The following is a 25,476-nucleotide window of genomic DNA, read 5'->3' as shown; positions in this document are numbered from 1 at the left end:
CATCCTCATTGTTTGTGCTTTGAGTGTAGGCTTTTTGTATGAAGCAGCTTTTTGAGGCATTATTTAGTTTTTTCAAGATAGGTAGCTTATAAAACAAGTATGTGTATCAAGCATGGTTTGAGCCAAGTGTATGCATTTTAGACTTGCAGATATTCTTCTTACCCTTCCACCATACTCTGTGAAGGCTTTAAGGCCTGTTAGCATCAGTGAGGTAGTGCCAGAAAACAGATGAAGAAAGCCCGCATTTGCTCACATCCATACACAGGATGTCATGTATAATGCAACGAAACCATTGTTGCTGTCCACATCAAGATACCCCAGACCTTTCTGTGGTTTACCTTGGAATTTTCTCATGCCTGTTTCGGTCCATTGATGGCATGTTGACTGCAGCATACCACATCATTCCAATTCTCTCTATTTTACGCATGTCATTCACCCTCTTGTGTGTTCAGGCCCTGATCACTCGGAATTATTTCACTCCATCCTTCCATTTCCATTTTGATCTGGTTTTCCTTGTTCCCTCCACTTCTGACACATATATCCTCTTTGTCAAGTTTTCCTCTCTCATTCTCTCCATATGTCCAAACCATTTCAACACACCCTCTTCTGCTCTCTCAACCACACTCTTTATATTACCGCACATCTCTCCTACCCTTTTATTACTTACTCGTTAAAATCACATTACACCACATATTGTCATCAAACGTTTCATTTCTGACACATCCACCCTTTTCTACTCAACTGTATCTAAAGCCCATGCCTCGCAACCATATAATTTTGTTGGAAACACTCTTCCATCAAACATACCCATGTTGCAATCTGATTTAATGTTCTCTCTACACAATCTTCATCGCCCCCGGTACCTTCACCCCCTCCCCCTCACTTCCACTTCTGTGGTTCCATATGCTGCGAAATTCACTGCCTGATAACTAAGACACTACCTCTTCCTATTTTTCTCCATTCAAAATTTCTTCCCAACTAACTTACCCTTCAACCCTGCTGAGACTAATGCCCTTGCTTTTATTCACATTTACTATCAACTTTCTCCTTTAGCACACTTCCAAATTCAGTCACCAACTTTTGCAATTTTTCACTTGAATCAGCCTCCAGTGCTGTATCATTAGTGAGCAACAACTGCCTCACTTCCCAGGCCCTCTCATACCTGCAGACCGCATACTTGCCCCTCTCTTCAAGACTCTTGTATTTACCTCCCTCACCACCCCATCCATAAACAAGTCAAACATCCATGGTGACATCATACACCCCTTCCACAGACTAACCTTCACTTGGAACCTTTCACTATCCTCTCCTACTGCTTGTACACTCTTGTTGAAGACTTCTCACTGCTTCAAGCTGCTTACCTCCCACACCATACATTCTTAAGACCTCCACAAAGCATCTCTTATCAACCCTGTCATATACCTCCTCCAGATCCATATATGTCAGATATAAATCCATGTGTTTTTCCAAGTATTTCTCACTCACATTCTTTAAAGCAAACACCTGATCTACACTTCCCCTACCACTTCTGAAGCCACACTGCTTCTCCCCAATCTGATGCTCTGTATATGCCTTCACCCTCTCAATCAGTACCCTCTCATACAACTTGTCTGGTTTACTTCACAAACTTTTAACTCTTTAGTTTGAACATTTACCTTTATCCCCTTTGCCTTTATACAGTGGTGCTATAAATGCATTCCACAAATCCTTTGGCACTTTGCCATGATCCCTACATACATTGAATATCCTTACCAAGCAATCAATAGATTCAACTGCAATAACATCCATTCCAACCACCTTGCCACATTTCATCTTCCACAAGGCTTTCGTCACCTATTCTGTCTCCATCAAACCACTCTCCATGACAATCTCACTTTGCATACCACCCCGACCAAAATACCCCATATCCACCACTCTTATCATCAAGCAAATTTATCAATCCTTCAAAATGCTCACTGCATCTCCTCACGTCATCACTACATGTTATCACTTATCCTTTTGCCCCTTCACTGATGTTCCCATTTGTTCTCTTGTCTTTCACACATTATTTACCTCTGTCCAAAACATCTATTTATTCTCCCTAAAGCCTATTGATACTCACTCACCCCAACACTTGTTTGCCCTCTTTTTCAACCCCTGCACCTTACCTTTGACCTCCTACCACTTTCTCGATTACATCTCCTAATCCTTTGCACTCCTTCCCTGTAAGTGCAGTCCAAATTCCTCTCTTTTTTCTTAGACTTACAGCTTTTTCTTCCCACCGCTTCTTCATCCCTCCTCTTACTACCCTTTCTAATCTGCTCGCCTCCCACTTTTCACATGCCACATGCATCTCTTGCACATGCCATCACTGCTTCCCAAAATACCACCCATTCCTCACCCACTCCCTTACTTTGTTTGCTTTCACTTTTTTCCATTGTACACTCGATCTCCTGGTATTTCTTCAAATAAATCTCTTTTCCAAACACACTTACTCACACCAGTCTCTTCTCCCTGACATTGTTTCCTCTTTTTCAAAAACCTTTACAACTCTTCACCCTTGCCTCCTCAAGACATTCCCTCTCTGCACATTTACATCCAAAAGTCTCTCTTTTAGATACCTATCAATTGATATTTTTTTTTTTTTTTTTTGCTTTGTCGCTGTCTCCCGCGTTTGCGAGGTAGCGCAAGGAAACAGACGAAAGAAATGGCCCAACCCACCCCCATACACATGTATATACATACGTCCACACACGCAAATATACATACCTACACAGCTTTCCATGGTTTACCCCAGACGCTTCACATGCCTTGATTCAATCCACTGACAGCACGTCAACCCCGGTATACCACATCGCTCCAATTCACTCTATTCCTTGCCCTCCTTTCACCCTCCTGCATGTTCAGGCCCCGATCACACAAAATCTTTTTCACTCCATCTTTCCACCTCCAATTTGGTCTCCCTCTTCTCCTCGTTCCCTCCACCTCCGACACATATATCCTCTTGGTCAGTCTTTCCTCACTCATTCTCCATGTGCCCAAACCATTTCAAAACACCCTCTTCTGCTCTCTCAACCACGCTCTTTTTATTTCCACACATCTCTCTTACCCTTACGTTACTTGATCAAACCACCTCACACCACACATTGTCCTCAAACATCTCATTTCCAGCACATCCATCCTCCTGCGCACAACTCTATCCATAGCCCACGCCTCGCAACCATACAACATTGTTGGAACCACTATTCCTTCAAACATACCCATTTTTGCTTTCCGAGATAATGTTCTCGACTTCCACACATTCTTCAAGGCTCCCAGAATTTTCGCCCCCTCCCCCACCCTATGATCCACTTCTGCTTCCATGGTTCCATCCGCTGCCAGATCCACTCCCAGATATCTAAAACACTTCACTTCCTCCAGTTTTTCTCCATTCAAACTCACCTCCCAATTGACTTGACCCTCAACCCTACTGTACCTAATAACCTTGCTCTTATTCACATTTACTCTTAACTTTCTTCTTTCACACACTTTACCAAACTCAGTCACCAGCTTCTGCAGTTTCTCACATGAATCAGCCACCAGCGCTGTATCATCAGCGAACAGCAACTGACTCACTTCCCAAGCTCTCTCATCCCCAACAGACTTCATACTTGCCCCTCTTTCCAAAACTCTTGCATTCACCTCCCTAACAACCCCATCCATAAACAAATTAAACAACCATGGAGACATCACACACCCCTGCCGCAAACCTACATTCACTGAGAACCAGTCACTTTCCTCTCTTCCTACACGTACACATGCCTTACATCCTCGATAAAAACTTTTCACTGCTTCTAACAACTTGCCTCCCACACCATATATTCTTAATACCTTCCACAGAGCATCTCTATCAACTCTATCATATGCCTTCTCCAGATCCATAAATGCTACATACAAATCTATTTGCTTTTCTAAGAATTGCTCACATGCATTCTTCAAAGCAAACTCCTGATCCACACATCCTCTACCACTTCTGAAACCACACTGCTCTTCCCCAATCTGATGCTCTGTACATGCCTTCACCCTCTCAATCAATACCCTCCCATATAATTTACCAGGAATACTCAACAAACTTATACCTCTGTAATTTGAGCACTCACTCTTATCCCCTTTGCCTTTGTACAATGGCACAATGCACGCATTCCGCCAATCCTCAGGCACCTCACCATGAGTCATACATACATTAAATAACCTTACCAACCAGTCAACAATACAGTCACCCCCTTTTTTAATAAATTCCACTGCAATACCATCCAAACCTGCTGCCTTGCTGGCTTTCATCTTCCGCAAAGCTTTTACTACCTCTTCTCTGTTGATATATAATGTGATAATGCCCATTGACAATCTCACCTACTCTCCCATGTAATTTGTGTGTATGTATTTATATGTGTGTACGTGGGCTTTTTTGTATATACACGTGTATGTGGATGGCTTGTCTGTTTCTTTGCACTACCTTGCTAACGTGGGAGACGGCAAAAAGAAACAGAAATGATACTATCTCATTAACCCAGGTATTCCTAGTCACCAGTCTTTTTCCACATCCAACTCCACAAGCTCTTTGCTATTTCCAGTAGCAACATTGAATACCTCATGAACCCCAATTATACCTTCAATTGTCACATTACTTGCCTTTTTGTTTAAATCACCCATCACTAATACCCAGTCTCTTATATCAAAACTGCTGCTGCACTTACTCAGCTGCTCCCAAAATACTTGCCTCTCATAATCTTTGTTCTCATGGCTATGTGCATAAGCACCAATAATCACCCATCTCTCTTCATCCACATCAATCTAGAATTTATTTCCTTATACTCATCCTTCTTGAATGCTTTGTCTAGGATGTCTAAATGTGTCATAATGTAACCAAGATGAGAAGAGAGGAGAGATATGTAGTCTGTTTAAGGAAAGAAACCTTTATGTTTTAACTCTGAGTGAAACAAAACTGAAGGTTGAGGGGAAAGAATGGTTTGGAAATGTCTTTAGAATAAAGTCAGGAATTGGTAAGAGGGCAAGAGCTAAGGAATGAGTAGCACTTGGAATAAAGTCAGGGATTGGCAGGAGGGCAAGAGCTAAGGAAGGAGAAGCACTACTTCTGAAGCTGGAGTTGTGGGAGCTGTGTGATAGAATGTACGGAAGCAATTCTAGATTGATATGGGTAAAACTGAAAGTGGGTGCTAATGCACCTGGCCATGAAAAGAAAGATCATGAAAGACAAGTGTGTTAGCAGTTTTGGCATAAGAGATTGGGTATTAGTGATGAGTGATTTAAAAGCAAAGGTAAGTAATGTGGCAGGGGAGGGCATAATTGGAGTGCATGGGTTATTCAGTGTTATGAATGAAAATGGTGAAGAGTTTATGGAGTTGTATGCTGAAAAAAGACTGGTGATTTGGAATACCGAGTTTAAAAAGAGAAACATACACAAGTATGTATATGTGAACTGATAGTATTAGATTACATGTTAATTGATAGGTGTGTAGAAGAGAGACTTTTAGATGTGAATGTGCTGAGAGGGGCAGCTTGTGGGATGTCTGATCACTATCATGTGGAGGTGAGGATAAAGATTTGTAGAGGTTTTCGAAAAAGAGGAAAAAATATTGGAAAGAAAAGAGTGATGAGAGTAAGTGAGCTTGGAAAGGAGACTCATGTGAAGAAATACCAGGAGACATTGAGTGTAGAATAGCAAAGGGTGAGTAAATTAAGCAAGGGGAGTGGATGAGGAATGGGAGGTATATAGGGTTGCAGTGATGGCATGTCCAAAAGATGCATGTGGCTTGTGAAAGGTGGGAGATGGGTAGATTAGGAAGGGTAGTGAAAGGTGGGATGAAGAAGTAAAGTTGCTTGTGAAAGAGAAAAGAGAGTTGTTTGAGCAGTACTTACAGGGAAGGAGTCCAAAGGATTAGGAGATGTATAAGAGAAAGCAGCAGGAGTATGTAAGGGAAATAATGCAAATGAGTTGGAGATGTATAAAAGAAAGAGGGAGGAGATCAAGAGAAAGATGCAAGAGGTGAAAAAGAGGGCAAATGAGAGTTGGGGTGAGAGAGTATCATTAAATTTTAGCGAGAATAAAAAGATGTTTTGGAAGGAGGTAAATAAAGTGCGTAAGACAAGTGAACAAATGGGAACTTCAGTGAATGGGGCTAATGGGGAGGTGATAAAAAGTAGTAGTGATGTGAGAAGGAGATGGAGTGAGTATTTTGAAGGTTTGTTGAATGTGTTTGATGATAGAGTGGCAGATATAGGGTGTTTTGGTTTTAGGTGGTATGCAAAGTGAGAGGGTTAGGGAAAATGATTAGGTAAACAGAGAAGAGGTAATAAAAGCTTTGCGGAAGACGAAAGCCGGCAAGGCAGCAAGTTTGGATGGTTTTGCAGTGGAATTTATTAAAAGAGGGGGTGACTGTATTGTTGACTGGTTGGTAAGGTTATTTAATGTATGTATGACTCATGGTGAGGTGCCTGAGGATTGGCGGAATGCTTGCATAGTGCCATTGTACAAAGACGAAGGGGATGAAAGTGAGTGCTCAAATTACAGAGGTATAAGTTTGTTGAGTATTCCTGGTAAATTATATGGGAGGGTATTGATTGAGAGGGTGAAGGCATGTACAGAGCATCAGATTGGGGAAGAGCAGTGTGGTTTCAGAAGTGGTAGAGGATGTGTGGATCAGGTGAATGCTTTGATAGATTTATTTATTTATTTTGCTTTGTCGCTGTCTCTCTCGTTTGCGAGGTAGCACAAGGAAACAGACGAAAGAAATGGCCCAACCCACCCCCATACACATGTATATACATACACGTCCACACACGCAAATATACATACCCATACATCTCAATGTACACATATATATACACACACAGACACCTACATATATACACATGCACACAATTCACACTGTCTGCCTTTATTCATTCCCATCGCCACCTCGCCACACATGGAATAACATCCCCATCTCCCCTCATGTGTGCGAGGTAGCGCTAGGAAAAGACAACAAAGGCCCCATTCGTTCACATTCAGTCTCTAGCTGTCATGCAATAATGCCCGAAACCACAGCTCCCTTTCCACATCCAGGCCCCACAGAACTTTCCATGGTTTACCTCAGATGCTTCACATGCCCTGATTCAATCCATTGACAGCACGTCGACCCCGGTATACCACATCGAACCAATTCACTCTATTCCTTGCCCGCCTTTCACCCTCCTACATGTTCAGTCCCTGATCACTCAAAATCTTTTTCACTCCATCTTTCCACCTCCAATTTGGTCTCCCACTTCTCGTTCCCTCCACCTCCGACACATATATCCTCTTGGTCAATCTTTCCTCACTTATTCTCTCCATGTGCCCAAACCATTTCAAAATACCCTCTTCTGCTCTCAGCCACACTCTTTTTAGGTGGAAAGATGGAGAGAAAAAGATTTTGAGTGATCGGGGCCTGAACATTCAGGAGGGTGAAAGGTGTGCAAGGAATAGAGTGAATTGGAACGATGCGGTATACCGGGGTCAACATGCTGTCAGTGGATTGAATCAGGGCATGTGAAGTGTCTGGGTAAACCATGGAAAGTTCTGTGGGGCCTGGATGTGGAAAGGGAGCTGTGGTTTCAGTGCATTATTGCATGACAGCTAGAGACCGAGTGTGAACGAATGGGGCCTTTGTTGTCTTTTCCTATCGCTATCTCACACTCATGAGGGGGGAGGGGGTTGTTATTTCATATGTGGCGGGGTGGCGATGGGAATGAGTAAAGGTAGACAGTATGAATTATGTACATGTGTATGTATGTATATGTCTGTGTGTGTATATATATGTATACGTTGAGATGTATAGGTATGTATATTTGCGTGTGTGGACGTGTATGTATATACATGTGTATGTGGGTGGGTTGGGCCGTTCTTTCGTCTGTTTCCTTGCTCTACCTTGCTAACACAGGAGACAGCGACAAAGCAAAATAAATAAAACAAAAAAATATAAAGATGTTTTGGATGGAGGTAGATAACATGTGAAAGACGAGAACAAATGGGAACATTAATGAAGGGGACGAAAGGTAAGTGATCACATGTAGTGATGAAGTGAGGAATTGTAGTGAGTATTTTGAAGGATTGTTAATCATGTTTGATGATAAGGGTGTTTTGGTTTGGGTGGCATTTGAAGTGGGAAAGTTTTGGAGAGTGGTTTGGTGAAGAAAGAAGAGGTGGCGAAAGCTTTGCATGAGATGAAATTCAGCAAGGCAGCTGGAGTGGATGGTCTGCTGTTGAATTTATTAAGGAAGGGGATGACTGTTGTTGATTGGTTTTTATGGATATTCATTGTATTTAGGGATCATGATAAGGTGTCTAAGGATTGGTGCAAGTCATTTATAGTGCCATCGTATAAAGGCAATGGGGATAAAGTTGAGTGTTCAAACTTCAGAGATATAAGTTTGTTGATTATACCTGGTAAGTTGTATGGGTGGGTTTTGAACGAGAGAGTGAAGAAGGCATGTATAGCGCATGAGACTAGGGGTGAGCAGGCATCATCAGGCATTTCATTTTAACAAGTTTGTACTCTTCATACTTTTACATTCAAGACTTAAGACACATCCTTACAACTGTTGGGACTGCTCTACCTTCAGACATACCCATCTTGACCCTAACAGACACTGACCTTTCCTTCCATACACCCCTTATTGCACCCAGGATCATAGCCCATTCTCTCACCCTGTGACTCATGTTTATCCCTTAGGAACTGTGCGTTGCAAAGGTACCAAAAGCACTCTACTTCCTCCGCGTTGTCCCCATTCAAACTCGCACTCAAACCATCTTGCCCCACCCTCATGATATACCTCATTACCTACATTTGTTCACATTTGCTCTCATCTTCCCTCAGAAACCATTGCAAACTAAGACACCAACTTGTGTGGTTTATTGAAAAAACTATGTTATGTGCAAATAGCAATTGACCTACCTCCCAGTCCCTCCATTTATTAACCTTTGTATAATTTGACATTTTAAATGCTGTTGTGGGTAAGATTGACTCCTATACAAAGGATGCCAAGTCACTTTGTATCATTTTTTTTATTTCTGTCCTACGTATCATTTTTTTGAATTTCTGACGTAGTATTTTACTTGGTTTGCTGTAAAACTTATAAGATTTGAAGCTTTTGGGAGTGAGTTTTTGAAGAGTAAAAGTAAAATTTAAGATCAGCTGAGTAAGTAGGGACAATTTAGGCCATTTGCATTGGGAAGATAGACTCATGATTAATGTTGATTTTTGTTTTTCACAAATGTTTAGCAAAGCCTTGAAACACTTTTCCCTTCATAAAAACGTACTACCCTGGGAAAGGTTGTGCCATGTTAGTACTTCAACAAGAGATGACTCCTAGATATCATCTTAAGTAGACTAGTAACTAGAGACTTTTGTTTTATGGCTGGTTATCTAAGCGTTTTTGCCTACTTGGTGGAGCCTCCTCCCATTTCATTTAGTGTGGTTTGACTGCATGGGTGAAGGACAAAAGAGGGATTTGCTTAAAAAGAAAACTTTGAGCTTGTGAAAGGCATGTTTTAGCTAGAATCTTCACTTACTTTTAAGCTTATATGTGCTTCATCACCTTCCCATGAAGGGTTTGGTTCATCCTAAGATGAACTTTGAGGGTTTGAGACTGATGTTGTAAACATCTCAGGTGTGGGAATGTGACAACATGATGTCAAGGATAGGGCATGGGTGATTACAGCAGTGGTTTTGAGTAATTTTTTCAAACCACCTTGTAAGGTATTTTACTCTTTTTTGTATTTGATATTGCACTTGCATTGTGTAGTTGCCTGTCTGGTGTCATCCATATGGCTTCAATTATGTTTTAAGAGAACTTCATGGGTTAAGGGCAAGGTAATATTCTTGCAAAAACATGCTTTTCACAGGTTCATAGTCGACTTCTTATCTTCGTATGGGCGCAAGATGAATAGTTTTTGAGAGATTACGGTTCTGAAAGGTGTACAGATTGTTAGAGCTCAAATGAATGAACGACAGAAGATTAGGCATTGTGAGTTTTGTTGGGATTGCTGTAAACTGTACTTTTAAGATCCAATGAATTTTTATTATTACCATCAGACTGTTTGATTAAGAATCATTGATAGAATGTAAATTGCGAGGATGTAAGGCATGTGTACGTGTAGGAAGAGAGGAAAGTGATTGGTTCTCAGTGAATGTAGGTTTGCGGCAGGGGTGTGTGATGTCTCCATGGTTGTTTAATTTGTTTATGGTTGGGGTTGTTAGGGAGGTGAATGCAAGAGTTTTGGAAAGAGGGGCAAGTATGAAGTCTGTTGTGGATGAGAGAGCTTGGGAAGTGAGTCAGTTGTTGTTTGCTGATGATACAGCACTGGTGGCTGGTTCATGTGAGAAACTGCAGAAGCTGGTGACTGAGTTTGGTAAAGTGTGTGAAAGAAGAAAGTTAAGAGTAAATGTGAATAAGAGCAAGGTTATTAGGTACAGTAGGGTTGAGGGTCAAGTCAATTGGGAGGTAAGTTTGAATGGAGAAAAACTGGAGGAAGTAAAGTGTTTTAGATATCAGGGAGTGGATCTGGCAGCGGATGGAACCATGGAAGCGGAAGTGAGTCATAGGGTGGGGGAGGGGGTGAAAATCCTGGGAGCCTTGAAGAATGTGTGGAAGTCAAAAACATTATCTCGGAAAGCAAAAATGGGTATGTTTGAAGGAATAGTGGTTCCAACAATGTTGTATGGTTGCGAGGCGTGGGCTATGGATGGAGTTGTGCGCAGGAGGGTGGGAAATGAGATGTTTGAGGACAGTGTGTGGTGTGAGGTGGTTTGATCGAGTAAGTAATGTAAGGGTAAGAGAGATGTGTGGAAATAAAAAGAGCGTGGTTGAGAGAGCAGAAGAGGGTGTTTTGAAATGGTTTGGGCACATGGAGAGAATGAGTGAGGAAAGATTGACCAAGAGGATATATGTGTCGGAGGTGGAGGGAACGAGGAGAAGTGGGAGACCAAATTGGAGGCGGAAAGATGGAGTGAAAAAGATTTTGAGTGATCGGGGCCTGAACATTCAGGAGGGTGAAAGGAGGGCAAGGAATAGAGTGAATTGGATCGATGTGGTATACCGGGGTTGACGTGCTGTCAATGGATTGAATCAGGGCATGTGAAGCGTCTGGGGTAAACCATGGAAAGTTGTGTGGGGCCTGGATGTGGAAAGGGAGCTGTGGTTTCGGGCATTATTACATGACAGCTAGAGACTGAGTATGAACAAATGGGGCCTTTGTTGTCTTTTCCTAGCGCTACCTCGCACACATGAGGGGGGAGGGGGATGGTATTCCATGTGTGGCGAGGTGGCAATGGGAATGAATAAAGGCAGACAGTGTGAATTGTGTGCATGGGTATATATGTATATGTCTGCGTGTGTATATATATGTGTACATTGAGATGTATAGGTATGTATATTTGCGTGTGTGGACGTGTATGTATATACATGTGTATGGGGGTGGGTTGGGCCATTTCTTTCGTCTGTTTCCTTGCGCTACCTCGCAAACGCAGGAGACAGCGACAAAGCAAAATAGAAAAAAAAATATTTTGAAGAAGTGGATTCCGAGTAAAGGGACTGGAAAGGCAAAGGAATTACCTATTCAGAAGACAGAATATAAAATGAATAAATTGAAGAAGAAATTAGATAATGGATTATGTAAACAGTTTGAATATATAAAGGAAGGATGTGGAAAACAGTTAGATGATATTTTTAAGTCTAGTAATGATAGGTATAAATGAAGGTTAGGGCTAAGATGGGAGGAGAGAGGGAGATTATTTATTAAAGGGGTTCCACATCACCAGAATTTCAAAGTATCTACATTATAAAGGCTCGGTATGAATTCTGCTCCCTTGTAGTGGCAATAGTTGTGTAAGGCATAGATTAACAAATATTCATCTGCATTATTTTTTCATTTCTTTATTTTTCTTGTCATTGCTAGCCTTCATAATATTTGAAAGAATAATTCATAAACTGCACCTTAGCCATATAGAATTAGAAAAAAGATATTTCATTGCCATGCTTTTGAAAATAATGGGTATCTAACTTTGCCTCTGTTATTAGGTAACAAGCAAGAAGAGGTATGTGCCAATTCTACCAATGATTCCAATTCAGATTGCACCTCAGGAACCTCAACCTGCTGTGACCTACTGAGACACCAGTAATTCATAGAACAAGAAGTACTCGTAATGTCCCCAACAAAAGGCTTTGGCAGTCATTTGATCCAGTTGGGTATAAGAGTAAGTATAAGACATGACTTCCCAGTGTTTCTTAATCTCTTTTTTCTAGATTGTAAGTCCTGCAAGAAGAACTCACAGGTCATCTTTTACTTCTATGGTTATAATTAAGCTGTTTGCTGACCCATGACTTCCAGTGTAGTGTGCATGGATTGTTACTTAGGTGTGAAATTTATTTTAATCTACATATTTTAATGCAGAGCCATTTCTGAACACAATGTGAATTAAGTTTTTATGGTAACTGTGATGGTACAAGCAACTAATTGTATGTACCAGTCAGAGCCATTACAGGTTTGCTGGATATGATATTGTCATTCTTATTATACAACCCAGGACCCTTGTAAAGGGCTCCTGCAGCTTCGAGGCTGCAGTCCGTCCAGGAGCAAGGTGATTTTAAACTTTTTGAGTGAGAAGGTCCTTAAAACAACTATATCCTCTCTGTCTATTCATGATGATACTTCCTTACAGAAACTGACTTGCATATGATGTAACCAATTGCTAGCAGAATCCAGGTTCCTTAGTGCAAGGGAAGCCTCAGAAAGATAGAAGGGGTTCCTTGGGTACAAAGGAAGTAATATGTAAGATGGTGTAAGGTATGTGCAGGATAGAGTGAATTGGAGTGATGTGGAGACAAAACTCACAAACTTAACTCAACCCTAATCTGTCCAAAGGGGTGCACAAGAGCAAAAGGGATTGAGAAAGTAAAGGAGGGGGATTAGCCATCTTGATGGTGGATTCCATTATATTGCAGGAAATATCAGTAGATGGTTACCTCAGACATTACATAATGGGTAAGATTGCTGTGGATAGGAAGTGTATCGTACTTATAATTAACAATCCTCCAAAGAATTGCAGTAATGCAGAACCGGTGTATATGGAGACTAATGAAGAAACAATAAGAATGGAGAAGGAAGCAGCAAACGCTTTGCTCCTTCATATCTAGCTTCCTTTCTGGTCAGTCTATCTACCATATGCCTTTTTCTTCTCTTCCACAGCATTTCTAATCTCTTCTGTCCCTGTCAGTGTATGTATAATTAAGTAATGAAAAAAACACCTGCTGACTGACAACCCAACTCAACCACATTTACTTAATTCTCCCTGTTTTGAAACCAGGTATTCCGTCACAAGGCCTTTTTCTGCACACAACTCCTCAAGCTGCTCACCAATTTCAATCACATCACTGAGTACCCCATGGTCCTCAGTTGTACCCTTAACTGCCACATTACCCACTCTTGCATTCAGTTTTTTCTTTGTACATACTTGCCGTTTTCCACATTTGCGAGGTGGCATTAAGAGCAGAGGACTGAGCCTTAGAGGGAATATCTTCACTTGGCTCCCTTCTCTGTTCCTTTTTTTGGAAGAGTAAAAAATGGGATGGGAGGATTTCCAGCCCCCTACTCCCTCCGCTTTTAGTCGCCTTCTAAGACACACAGGGAATATTTGGGAAGTATTCTTTCTCCCCTATCCCCAGGGATACCTTGCATTCATATATCCCGTAATTGATACCAATCTTGTGCTTCAGAATTGCTGACACTTCTGATCGGCTCCTCCCAAGACACTTATCTCATCCACACTCCTCACGCTTCCAGGTGCATAAGCACTAATAATCATCCACCTCTTATAATCTGTTTTCATATGTATCCACATTGGTCAGTGGCTTGCTTCCTTACCTTTTTTGATACAGTCACATAACTCCTTCAACAAAAGTGCTACCACTTCCTTAGCTCTCTCCCTCACACAAACCCATGACTTTACCCATCAAACATTGCAAAACCAATATTCCCCCTTACCCTTGAGCTTTGTGTCACTAGGAGCTAGAATGACTGCTTCCTTCCCTCTGTTTTTCTCAACTTTTTTTTTACATCTGCATGCATTCAGACTTTCCAGTCTAAGCCTTTGAGGAGGATGAGCACTCCTTACTTGACTCCATTTTCTGTTCCAACTTTTAGAAATTGCGATTCAAGAAGAGGAGAGTTTCAAACCTCCCACTTCTTTCCCGTTTGATTTCCTTTGACATCTCGCACAGATTATGTGGGAAGTTCTTCCTCCTCTATCCTTGGTGTTAATTCTTCATTTTGCAACTCATATTGCATATTTGCCTTCATGCCCAAAATGGTCCTGAAGACTCTGAACACTGTACAGTTTGTGTGTGTTTACCCAAAACACACACACACACACACATTGCCACATTTTTTTTTACCCGTGGTTCCTTATGGTGGATGTGGCCAGCTTCTTGTGTTATAAGAGTGTCCTGCAGAAGGGGCAGGAAGGTAAAGACCACAAGGTATGTGTTTACCAGTACAGATTTCAATATCAGAGCCTGAACACTCATTTGGATATGAGTATGCAAAGAAAAGTAAATTGCATGTAGCCAGTTTACTGGAGCAGAGTGCTGGTAGAAGGCTGAGCTAGGGCATATGGTACAGTCATGGTAAACCTTGGAATAGTATGTAGAGCTAAGCATTTGATGATAGGTTTCAGTTCTAGCATATTATACATGACATAAGAGTGGTAATATGTGCAAATAAAGCAGTTGCTCTTTTTTTCTTGAAATTCCCTCACTAAAGTGAAAGCAACTTTTAGGTTTAAAGAAAAAAATGTGTGATTACTCAGAAGTGTATCATGGTGTTGGGCACATAAACCACCCAATTGATTATGCAAAAAGAATCAGATTAGACATGTAACATAGTAAGTAAAGTTACAATAAATATTTATGTTTAAGAAAATCCATATTTCCTGTGTATATGGAGAACTGCCTGTAAAGATACACATGTTTGAGAAAAAAATGTTGCATTTTCATGTGTAGGGAATTGGTTCTTGTATGATCTTATGAACAATTTTGCTCAGGCAGTAAGTGAAAAACAGTATGCAGTGTATAAGTATGGAATCAGTTCTTTCTTGGTCATCTTTTTTGGTCATACAGTTTACCTTTGATTTCAGGAAGACGAACTCCAACATATTTCACTGGAAACCAGCGTGATATCTTGGAAGCCCATTTTGAGCATGACAACTTCCCAGAGCCTGTTGAACAAATGGCCATTGCCAATCAGTTGGGGGTTGATTACGCTGTTGTTAAAACCTGGTTCCAAAATACTCGTAAAAATTATAGAAAGCAGCTGAAGGAAGAGGGTGAGTCAGTGCAGATTGCTGGCATATAGTTCATATGTATATAATGTAAATGGCTTTAGAAGTATCTGTAGAATGCCATGAATTGCCTTTTTATTTAATAGTGTTATGAATTATCTTTACTATTCATTATTAGAAGACAGATGTTATGCTGTCCTACCATATCAGGTAGCTGAACCTGACAGAGGAATCACTGCTACTCTAAGGAAGTTGTTCAGTTCTTCAGATAGCCCACCAATATAGACCATCCTGTTGTGACACTCATAAGCAAACAGTTGAGTGTTTTATGAGATTGTTTTTTAAATCTAATGAGTGTTAAGTCAGTCTTCTGATGGAGAAGATTGTCAAAATAGTTTTTAGGATCTCAGCTACTCTAGGTAGCAAAAAAAAAGAAAATCAACCAAAATGTGGTAACGCACTTTTAGAATTGTTCTATTCTTTCTTTGATATTTTTGGGTTTATGTAGCCACACAAATCTCCAAATATTTGAATACCATTGGTTTAATTTCTCTCCATGTGCTGTACTTCCTGCCCCAAACTCAGGATTCATGTCTTAAGTGATACTTTTGTTATTAGCAATGGTCGCATACATCATGAAAACTTCCTCTCTGCGGTAGGACTTCCATATCTCACATTGCTGTACATTGTAGACACATGCATTAACTTCTTGGAAATGGAAACTGTGGTCAGATTGGAAATCCATCTTTAATCTCTGTTTAATTGAAAGTAAGTTTATGCACTTGTAGATCCTGAAAATTTTTGTTTATACAGGGTGAGCCAAAAGTCTCTGTTTACTTACTTTTCATGATGGGTATATTCAGCGAGTCTCTGAACATTAATGATACTTACTTAAGGTAAAACAAATGTTGGAAATGACACCCATGTGTCTGAAGGTGCTCATCTAATTGTCTAATTCTGTTTGCAAAGACATTTAATGAATCAATCATAGAGATGTTCCTGATGAAAACTGCAATGTCTTCCTTCTTTGAAGGGAGAGTGTGAGGATTGTCTCTGTAAACTGTGCCTTTCATTGTAAGGTTTGGCAACCTTGGTAGCCAAATGTCCTTTGAAATTATTCTGTCCCGGAGCACATTATGCAGTAGCTTCATGGAGACATGACCTTTGTGGGCAGTAGCATTGACATGTTGGAAGAAGCTTTAAACAGTTTTGTCCTTATTCAAATGTTCTGTGAAGTGGAAGAGAATCATTTCACTGTGATGTTCCGAGTTGATTATGTTCCTGAAGAATATAGTCTCTTTATTTGATTTTGTGATATGGCACACCACCTGCATACCTTCTAATCATGTAAGGGTTTCTCCATGATCTCATGCTGATTAGTCACCGACCAAATGCAGCTGTTTTGGGTGTTGATGTAACCAGATTAAAGAAACTATGCCTCAATATCAAAGAATGTAATGTCCAGAATATCCTCTCCGTTGGTAGTACTTAAGTCTAAAGCATTGGCATGCAAGCTTGATGTTGTTCCTTTCTTTCAATTCATGCACTAATGTTATATATTTTAGGGATGCAGGTACAACTGCTTCTACAGCATTCTGTGTGCTATTATATGAGATGCCAGTCTGCTGTACCAACTTACAAATGGACTTTTTGAGCTTTGCATTATGCAGGTTGTTATATCCATTATGTTCTTTATTCATACTGCCTACCTGTTGGATCTTGGTGTGTCTGCACCTAATCCAGTTTCACATAACGTAACAATTAACCACTCCACTACATTGCGATGTGGTATAGGAGTGTCAGGATACTTTTCAGCATACTTTTGTTGCACTTTATCTTTATGTTGGTCTGCACTATTTAATGCCTGTTCCACCAGAAATGCTTGAGCCTTAGGTGACAAAACCATTTTTGCATTAACACCTTTTACCATCTGGATATGCTAATGTTTGAAGAAATGCTGGAGACATTGCATGAGAAAGGAAGGAGAGGAGTATGTGAGGATGGGGAGGTCAGGCCCTATATGTCAAAAGTTTCATTGGCCATTTGTTGTAACAACAATACTAAGGTGGTTTTATTGTTTGTAGTTTAGGCACACAGCAACTGTTGGGTCACCCTGTAATTCAATCCATGTGTATTTTTGTTATGATTGCTATTTCAAGTTTTACAATCTGATGAACCTTCTGTTCCCTTTAGATTTTTTTCTTGGCTTTCCTTAGTGCTTACTTGTTTATCGTTTCATAGACATTCATAAAACATCCAAGAAAGTGTGATAGTGTCATTACCTGTGGGAAGCTAGATTTATGCTGCAGCTATAAAAGTCATTTTGAGAGTAAAAGAGAAATTTTCTCTTTAACTTTGTTTTTAAAGAAGAATGATTATTTATCTTTAATATGAATACTATTTTGTGTGTGTACATGATAAGTAGATCTGTAAATAATGCATGCAGAATGTAATATGTTTATGTAAAAAGTACATTAAGGAATCTTCCTGATAAGAAATCATAAAACGTGTAATGTGTTAAGGTGTATGCAGATAAAAATCTGTTGCCATAGCCACCCCCTTGATGAGGGAGTTCCAGGTGGGAACAGGCATTGGAGATATAAATATAGAACAAAATCACTCCTAGAAAAATCCATGATTATTGTATACATTTATATTTATTTATTTTGCTTTGTCGCTGTCTCCTGCGTTAGCGAGGTAGTGCAAGGAAACAGACGAAAGAATGGCCCAACCCACCCACATACACATGTATATACATACACGTCCACACACGCAAATATACATACCTATACATCTCAATGTACATATGTATATACACACACAGACATATACATATATACACATGTACATAATTCATACTGTCTGCCTTTATTTATTCCCATCACCACCCCGCCACACATGGAATAACAACCCCCTCCCCCCTCATGTGTGCGAGGTAGCGCTAGGAAAAGACAACAAAGGCCCCATTCGTTCACACTCAGTCTCTAGCTGTCATGTAATAATGCACCGAAACCACAGCTCCCTTTCCACATCCAGGCCCCACACAACTTTCCATGGTTTACCCCAGATGCTTCACATGCCCTGGTTCAATCCATTGACAGCACGTCAACCCCGGTATACCACATCGTTCCAATTCACTCTATTCCTAGCACGCCTTTCACCCTCCTGCATGTTCAGGCCCCAATCACTCAAAATCTTTTTCACTCCATCTTTCCAACTTCAATTTCTTCTCCCACTTCTCCTCGTTCCCTCCACCTCCGACACATATATCCTCTTGGTCAATCTTTCCTCACTCATTTTCTCCATGTGACCAAACCATTTCACAACACCCTCTTCTGCTCTCTCAACCACACTCTTTTTACTTCCACACATCTCTCTTACCGTTACATTACTTACCCTACCCTTACATTACTTACTCGATTAAACCACCTCACACCGCATATTGTCCTCAAACATCTCATTTCCAGCACATCCACCCTCCTGCGCACAACTTTATCCGTAGCCCACGCCTCGCAACCATACAGCATTGTTGGAACCACTATTCCTTCAAACATACCCATTTTTGCTTTCCGAGATAATGTTCTCGACTTCCACACATCCTTCAAGGCTCCCTTGCACGCCTTTCACCCTCCTGCATGTTCAGGCCCCGATCACTCAAAATCTTTTTCACTCCATCTTTCCACCTCCTATTTGGTCTCCCACTTCTCCTCTTTCCCTCCACCTCTGACACATATATCCTCTTGGTCAATCTTTACTCACTCATTCTCTCCATGTGCCCAAACCATTTCACAACACCCTCTTCTGCTTTCTCAACCACACTCTTTTTATTTCCACACATCTCTCTTACCCTTACATTACTTACTTGATCAAACCACCTCACACCACATATTGTCCTCAAACATCTCATTTCCAGCACATCCACCCTCCTACACTCAACTCTATCCATAGCCCATGCCTTGCAACCATACAACATTGTTGGAACCACTATTCCTTCAAACATACCCATTTTTGCTTTCCGAGATAATGTTCTCGACTTCCACACATTCTTCAAGGCTCCCAGAATTTTCGCTCCCTCCCCCACCCTGTGATTCACTTCTGCTTCCATGGTTCCATCCGCTGCCAGATCCACTCCCAGATATCTAAAACACTTTACTTCCTCCGGTTTTTCTCCATTCAAACTTACCCCCCAATTGACTTGACCCTCAACCCTACTGTACCTAATAACCTTGCTCTTATTCACATTTACTCTTAACTTTCTTCTTCACACACTTTACCAAACTCAGTCACCAGCTTCTGCAGTTTCTCACCTGAATCAGCCACCAGCGCTGTATCATCAGGGAACAACAACTGACTCACTTCCAAGCTCTCTCATCCACAACAGACTGCATACTTGCCCGTCTTTCCAAAACTCTTGCATTCACCTCCCTAACAACCCCATCCATAAACAAATTAAACAACCATGGAGACATCACACACCCCTGCCGCAAACCTACTTTCACTGAGAACCAATCACTTTCCTCTCTTCCTACACGTACACATGCCTTACATCCTCAATAAAAACTTTTCACTGCTTCTAACAACTTGCCTCCCACACCATATATTCTTAATACCTTTCACAGAGCATCTCTATCAACTCTATCATATGCCTTCTCCAGATCCATAAATGCTACATACAAATCCATTTTCTTTTCTAAGTATTTCTCACATACATTCTTCAGAGCAAACACCTGATCCACACATCCTCTACCACTTCTGAAACTACACTGCTCTTCTCCAATCTGATGCTCTGTACATGCCTTCACCCTCTCAATCAATACCCTCCCATATAATTTACCAGGAATACTCAACAAACTTATACCTCTGTAATTTGAGCACTCACTCTTATCCCCTTTGCCTTTTTAATTATATATTGTATATTATACTTTGTTTCTGTCTCCCACTTTAGCTAGGTAGTGCAAGGAAACCAACGAAAGAATGGCCCAACCTACCCACATACACATGTATATACATACATGCCCACACATGCACATATACATGTGTATACATACCTGCCCACACACACACATATACATACCTATACTTTTTCTTTCTTTCAAACTATTCGCCATTTCCCGCATTAGCGAGGTAGCGTTAAGAACAGAGGACTGGGCCTTGAGGGAATACCCTCACCTGGCCCAATTCTCTGTTCCTTCTTTTGGAAAATTAAAAAAAAAAAAAAAAAAAACGAGAGGGGAGGATTTCCAGACCCCGCTCCCTCCCCTTTTAGTCGCCTTCTACGACACGCAGGGAATACGTGGGAAGTATTCTTTCTCCCCTATCCCCAGGGATAACATACCCTATACATTTCAACATATAAATACACAGACATTTACATATATACACATATACATATTCATTCTTGCTGCCTGCATCCATTCCCGTCGCCACCCAGCCACACATGATATGGCACCCCCCTTCCCCTGCGCACCTGCGAGGTAGTGCAAGGAAAAGACAACAAAGGCCACATTTGTTCACACACATTCTGTAGCTTTCATGTGTAATGCACCGAAACCATAGCTCCCTTTCCACATCTAGGCCCCACAAAATTTTCCATGGTTTACCCCAGACACATCACATACCCTGGTTCAATCCATTGACAGCATGTCAACCCTGGTATATCACATCGTTCCAATTCACACTATTCCTTGCATGCCTTTCTCCCTCCTGTATGTTCAGGCCCCGATCACTCAAAATCTTTTTCCCTCTATCCTTCCACCTCCAATTTGGTCTCCCACTTCTCCTCGTCCCTTTTACTTCTGACACGTATATCCTCTTTGTCAATCTTTCTACACTCATTCTCTCCATATATCCAAACCATTTCAATATACCCTCTTCTGCTCTCTAAACCACACTCTTTTTATTACCTGGACTTCTCTCTTACCCTTTCATTACTTACTCGATCAAACCATCTCACACCACATATTGTCCTGAAGCATTTCATTTCCAACACATCCATCCTCCTCCGCACAACCCTATCTATAGCCCACACCTCGCAACCATATAACATTATTGAAACCACTATTCCTTCAAACATACCCATTTTTGCTTTCTGAGATAATGTTCTCGCCCTCCACACATTCTTCAACACTCCCAGAAACTTCGCCCCTCCCCAACCTGTAACTTACTTCCGCTTCCATGGTTCCATCCACTGCCAAATCCACTCCTTGTTATCTAAAACACTTCACTTCCTCCAATTTTTCTCCATTCAAACTTACCTCCCAATTGACTTGTCCCTCAACCCCACTGAACCTAAAAACCTTGCTCTTATTCACATTTACTCTCAGCTTTCTTCTTTCACACATTTTACCAAACTCAGTCACCAACTTGTGCAGTTTCTCACCCAAATCAGCCACCAGCACTGCATCATCAGCAAACAACAACTGACTTACTTCCCAAGCCCTCTCATCAGCAACAGACTGCATACTTACCCCTCTCTCCAAAACTCTTGCATTCACCTTGCTAACAACCCCATCCATAAACAAATTATACAACCATGGAGGCACCACGCACCCCTGCTGCAAACTGACATTCACTGGGAACCAGTCACTTTCCTCTCTTCCTACTCGTACACATGCCTTACATCCTCGATAAAAAGTTTTCACTGCTTCTAGCAACTTACCTCCCTCACGATATACTCTTAATACCTTCCAGAGAGCATCTCTATCAACTCATATCATGTGCCTTCTCCAGATCCATAAATTATTTTTTTTATTTATTTATTTTGCTTTGTTGCTGTCTCCCGCGTTTGCGAGGTAGCGCAAGGAAACAGACGAAAGAAATGGCCCAACCCACCCCCATACACATGTATATACATACACGTCCACACACGCAAATATACATACCTATACATCTCAATGTACACATATATATACACACACAGACACATGCCTATATACCCATGCACACACTTCACACTGTCTGCCTTTATTCATTCCCATTGCCACCTCGCCACACATGGAATACCATCCCCCTCCCCCCTCATGTGTGCGAGGTAGCGCTAGGAAAAGACAACAAAGGCCCCATTCGTTCACACTCAGTCTCTACCTTTCATGCAATAATGCCCGAAACCACAGCTCCCTTTCCACATCATGCAATAATGCCCGAAACCACAGCTCCCTTTCCACATCCAGGCCCCACACAACTTTCCATGGTTTACCCCAGACGCTTCACATGCCCTGATTCAATCCACTGACAGCACGTCAACCCCGATATACCACATCGATCCAATTCACTCTATTCCTTGCCCGCCTTTCACCCTCCTACATGTTCAGGCCCCGATCACTCAAAATCTTTTTCACTCCATCTTTCCACCTCCAATTTGGTCTCCCGCTTCTCCTCGCTCCCTCCACCTCCGACACATATATCCTCTTGGTCAATCTTTCCTCAGTCATTCTCTCCATGTGCTCAAACCATTTCAAAACACCCTCTTCTGCTCTCTCAACCCTGCTCTTTTTATTTCCACACATCTCTCTTACCCTTACATTACTTACTCGATCAAACCACCTCACACCACACATTGTCCTCAGACATCTCATTTCCAGCACATCCACCCTCCTGTGCACAACTCTATCCATAGCCCATGCCTCGCAACCATACAACATTGTTGGAACCACTATTCCTTCAAACATAGCCATTTTTGCTTTCCGAGATAATGTTCTCGACTTCCACACATTCTTCAATGCTTCCAGGATTTTCGCCCCCTCCCCCACCCTAAGATTCACTTCCGCTTCCATAGTTCCATCCGCTGCCAGATCCACTCCCAGATATCTAAAACACTTTACTTCCTCCAGTTTTTCTCCATTCAAACTTATCTCCCAATTGACTTGACCCTCAACCCAACTGTACCCAATAACCTTGCTCTTATTCACATTTACTCTTAACTTTCTTCTTTCAGCTCTTATTCACATTTACTCTTAACTTTCTTCTTTCACACACTTTACCAAACTGAATCACCAGCTTCTACAGTTATATATAAATGCTATATTTTTTTTCTTTTTTTTTTTGCTGTCTCCCACGTTTGCGAGGTAGCGCAAGGAAACAGACGAAAGAAATGGCCCAACCCACCCCCATACACATGTATATACATACGTCCACACACGCAAATATACATACCTACACAGCTTTCCATGGTTTACCCCAGACGCTTCACATGCCCTGATTCAATCCACTGACAGCACATCAACCCCGGTATACCACATCGATCCAATTCACTCTGTTCCTTGCCCTCCTTTCACCCTCCTGCATGTTCAGGCCCCGATCACACAAAATCTTTTTCACTCCATCTTTCCACCTCCAATTTGGTCTCCCACTTCTCCTCGTTCCCTCCACCTACACATATATCCTCTTGGTCAATCTTTCCTCACTCATTCTCTCCATGTGCCCAAACCATTTCAAAACACCCTCTTCTGCTCTCTCAACCACGCTCTTTTTATTTCCACACATCTCTCTTACCCTTACGTTACTTACTCGATCAAACCACCTCACACCACACATTGTCCTCAAACATCTCATTTCCAGCACATCCATCCTCCTGCGCACAACTCTATCCATAGCCCATGCCTTGCAACCATACAACATTGTTGGAACCACTATTCCTTCAAACATACCCATTTTTGCTTTTGGACATAATGTTCTCGACTTCCACACATTCTTCAAGGCTCCCAGAATTTTCGCCCCTCCCCCACCCTATGATCCACTTCCACTTCCATGGTTCCATCCGCTGCCAGATCCACTCCCAGATATCTAAAACACTTTACTTCCTCCAATTTTTCTCCATTCAAACTTACCTCCCAATTGACTTGACCCTCAACCTACTGTACCTAATAACCTTGCTCTTATTCACATTTACTCTTAACTTTCGTCTTTTACACACTTTACCAAACTCAGTCACCAGCTTCTGCAGTTTCTCACATGAATCAGCCACCAGCGCTGTATCATCAGCAAACAACAACTGACTCACTTCCCAAGCTCTCTCATCCCCAACAGACTTCATACTTGCCCCTCTTTCCAAAACTCTTGCATTCACCTCCCTAACAACCCCATCCATAAATAAATTAAACAACCATGGAGACATCACACACCCCTGCCGCAAACCTACATTCACTGAGAACCAATCACTTTCCTCTCTCCCTACACGTACACATGCCTTACATCCTCGATAAAAACTTTTCACTGCTTCTAACAACTTGCCTCCCACACCATATATTCTTAATACCTTCCACAGAGCATCTCTATCAACTCTATCATATGCCTTCTCCAGATCCATAAATGCTATATATAAATCCATTTTCTTTTCTAAGTATTTCTCACATACTTTCTTCAAAGCAAACTCCTGATCCACACATCCTCTACCACTTCTGAAACCACACTGCTCTTCCCCAGTCTGATGCTCTGTATGTGCCTTGTCCCTCTCCATTAATACCCTTCCATATGATTTCCCAGGAATACACAACAAACTTATACCTCTGTAATTTCAACATTCACCTTTATCCCCTATGCCTTTGTACAGTGGCACTATGCATACATTCTGCCAATCCTCAGGTACTTCACCTTGAATCATACATACATTGACTATCCTCACCAACCAGTCAACAACACAGTCACCCCCTTTTTAAATAAATTTCACTGCAATCCCATCCAAACCCGCTACCTTCCCAGTTTTCATCTTCCGCAAAGCTTTCACTCCCTCTTATCTGTTTACCAAACCATTCTCCCTAACCCTCTCACTTCGCACACCACCTCAACCCAAACACTCTGTCATCAAACACTTTCAACAAACCTTCAGAATACTCACTCATCTCCTTACTTCACCACTACTTGTTATTACCTCCCCAGTTGCCCCCTTCCCCAATGTTCCCATTTGTTCTCATGTCTGGGATAGGGCAGAAAGAATATTTCCCATTTCTTCTCATGCCTGGGATAGGGCAGAAAGAATATTTCCCACGTGTCATAGAAGGCGACTAAAGGGGACAGGAGCGGGGGGCTAGATATCCTTCATTCCTTGTATTTCAACTTCGTAAAAGGGGAAACAGAAGGAGTCATGTAGGGAGTGCTCAACCTCCTCAAGGCTCAGATTGGGGTGTCAAAATGTGTGTGGATGTAAGCAGGA

General features: G+C 41.5%; 1 protein-coding gene across 1 annotated transcript in view; it reads left to right on the top strand.

The window, feature by feature from the left end:
- Positions 1-25,476, top strand: part of LOC139758513 (uncharacterized) — a 211,002-nt gene that overhangs the window by 100,534 nt on the left and 84,992 nt on the right. The window contains 3 exon segments of the mRNA XM_071680016.1: positions 12,073-12,155; positions 12,157-12,248; positions 15,186-15,374. Of these exon segments, the coding sequence (XP_071536117.1) occupies positions 12,073-12,155; positions 12,157-12,248; positions 15,186-15,374 (364 nt within the window).

Source organism: Panulirus ornatus, chromosome 30, assembly GCF_036320965.1.
Source record: "Panulirus ornatus isolate Po-2019 chromosome 30, ASM3632096v1, whole genome shotgun sequence".
Lineage (NCBI taxonomy): Eukaryota > Metazoa > Arthropoda > Malacostraca > Decapoda > Palinuridae > Panulirus > Panulirus ornatus.
This window is presented reverse-complemented; position numbering and strand designations above follow the sequence as displayed.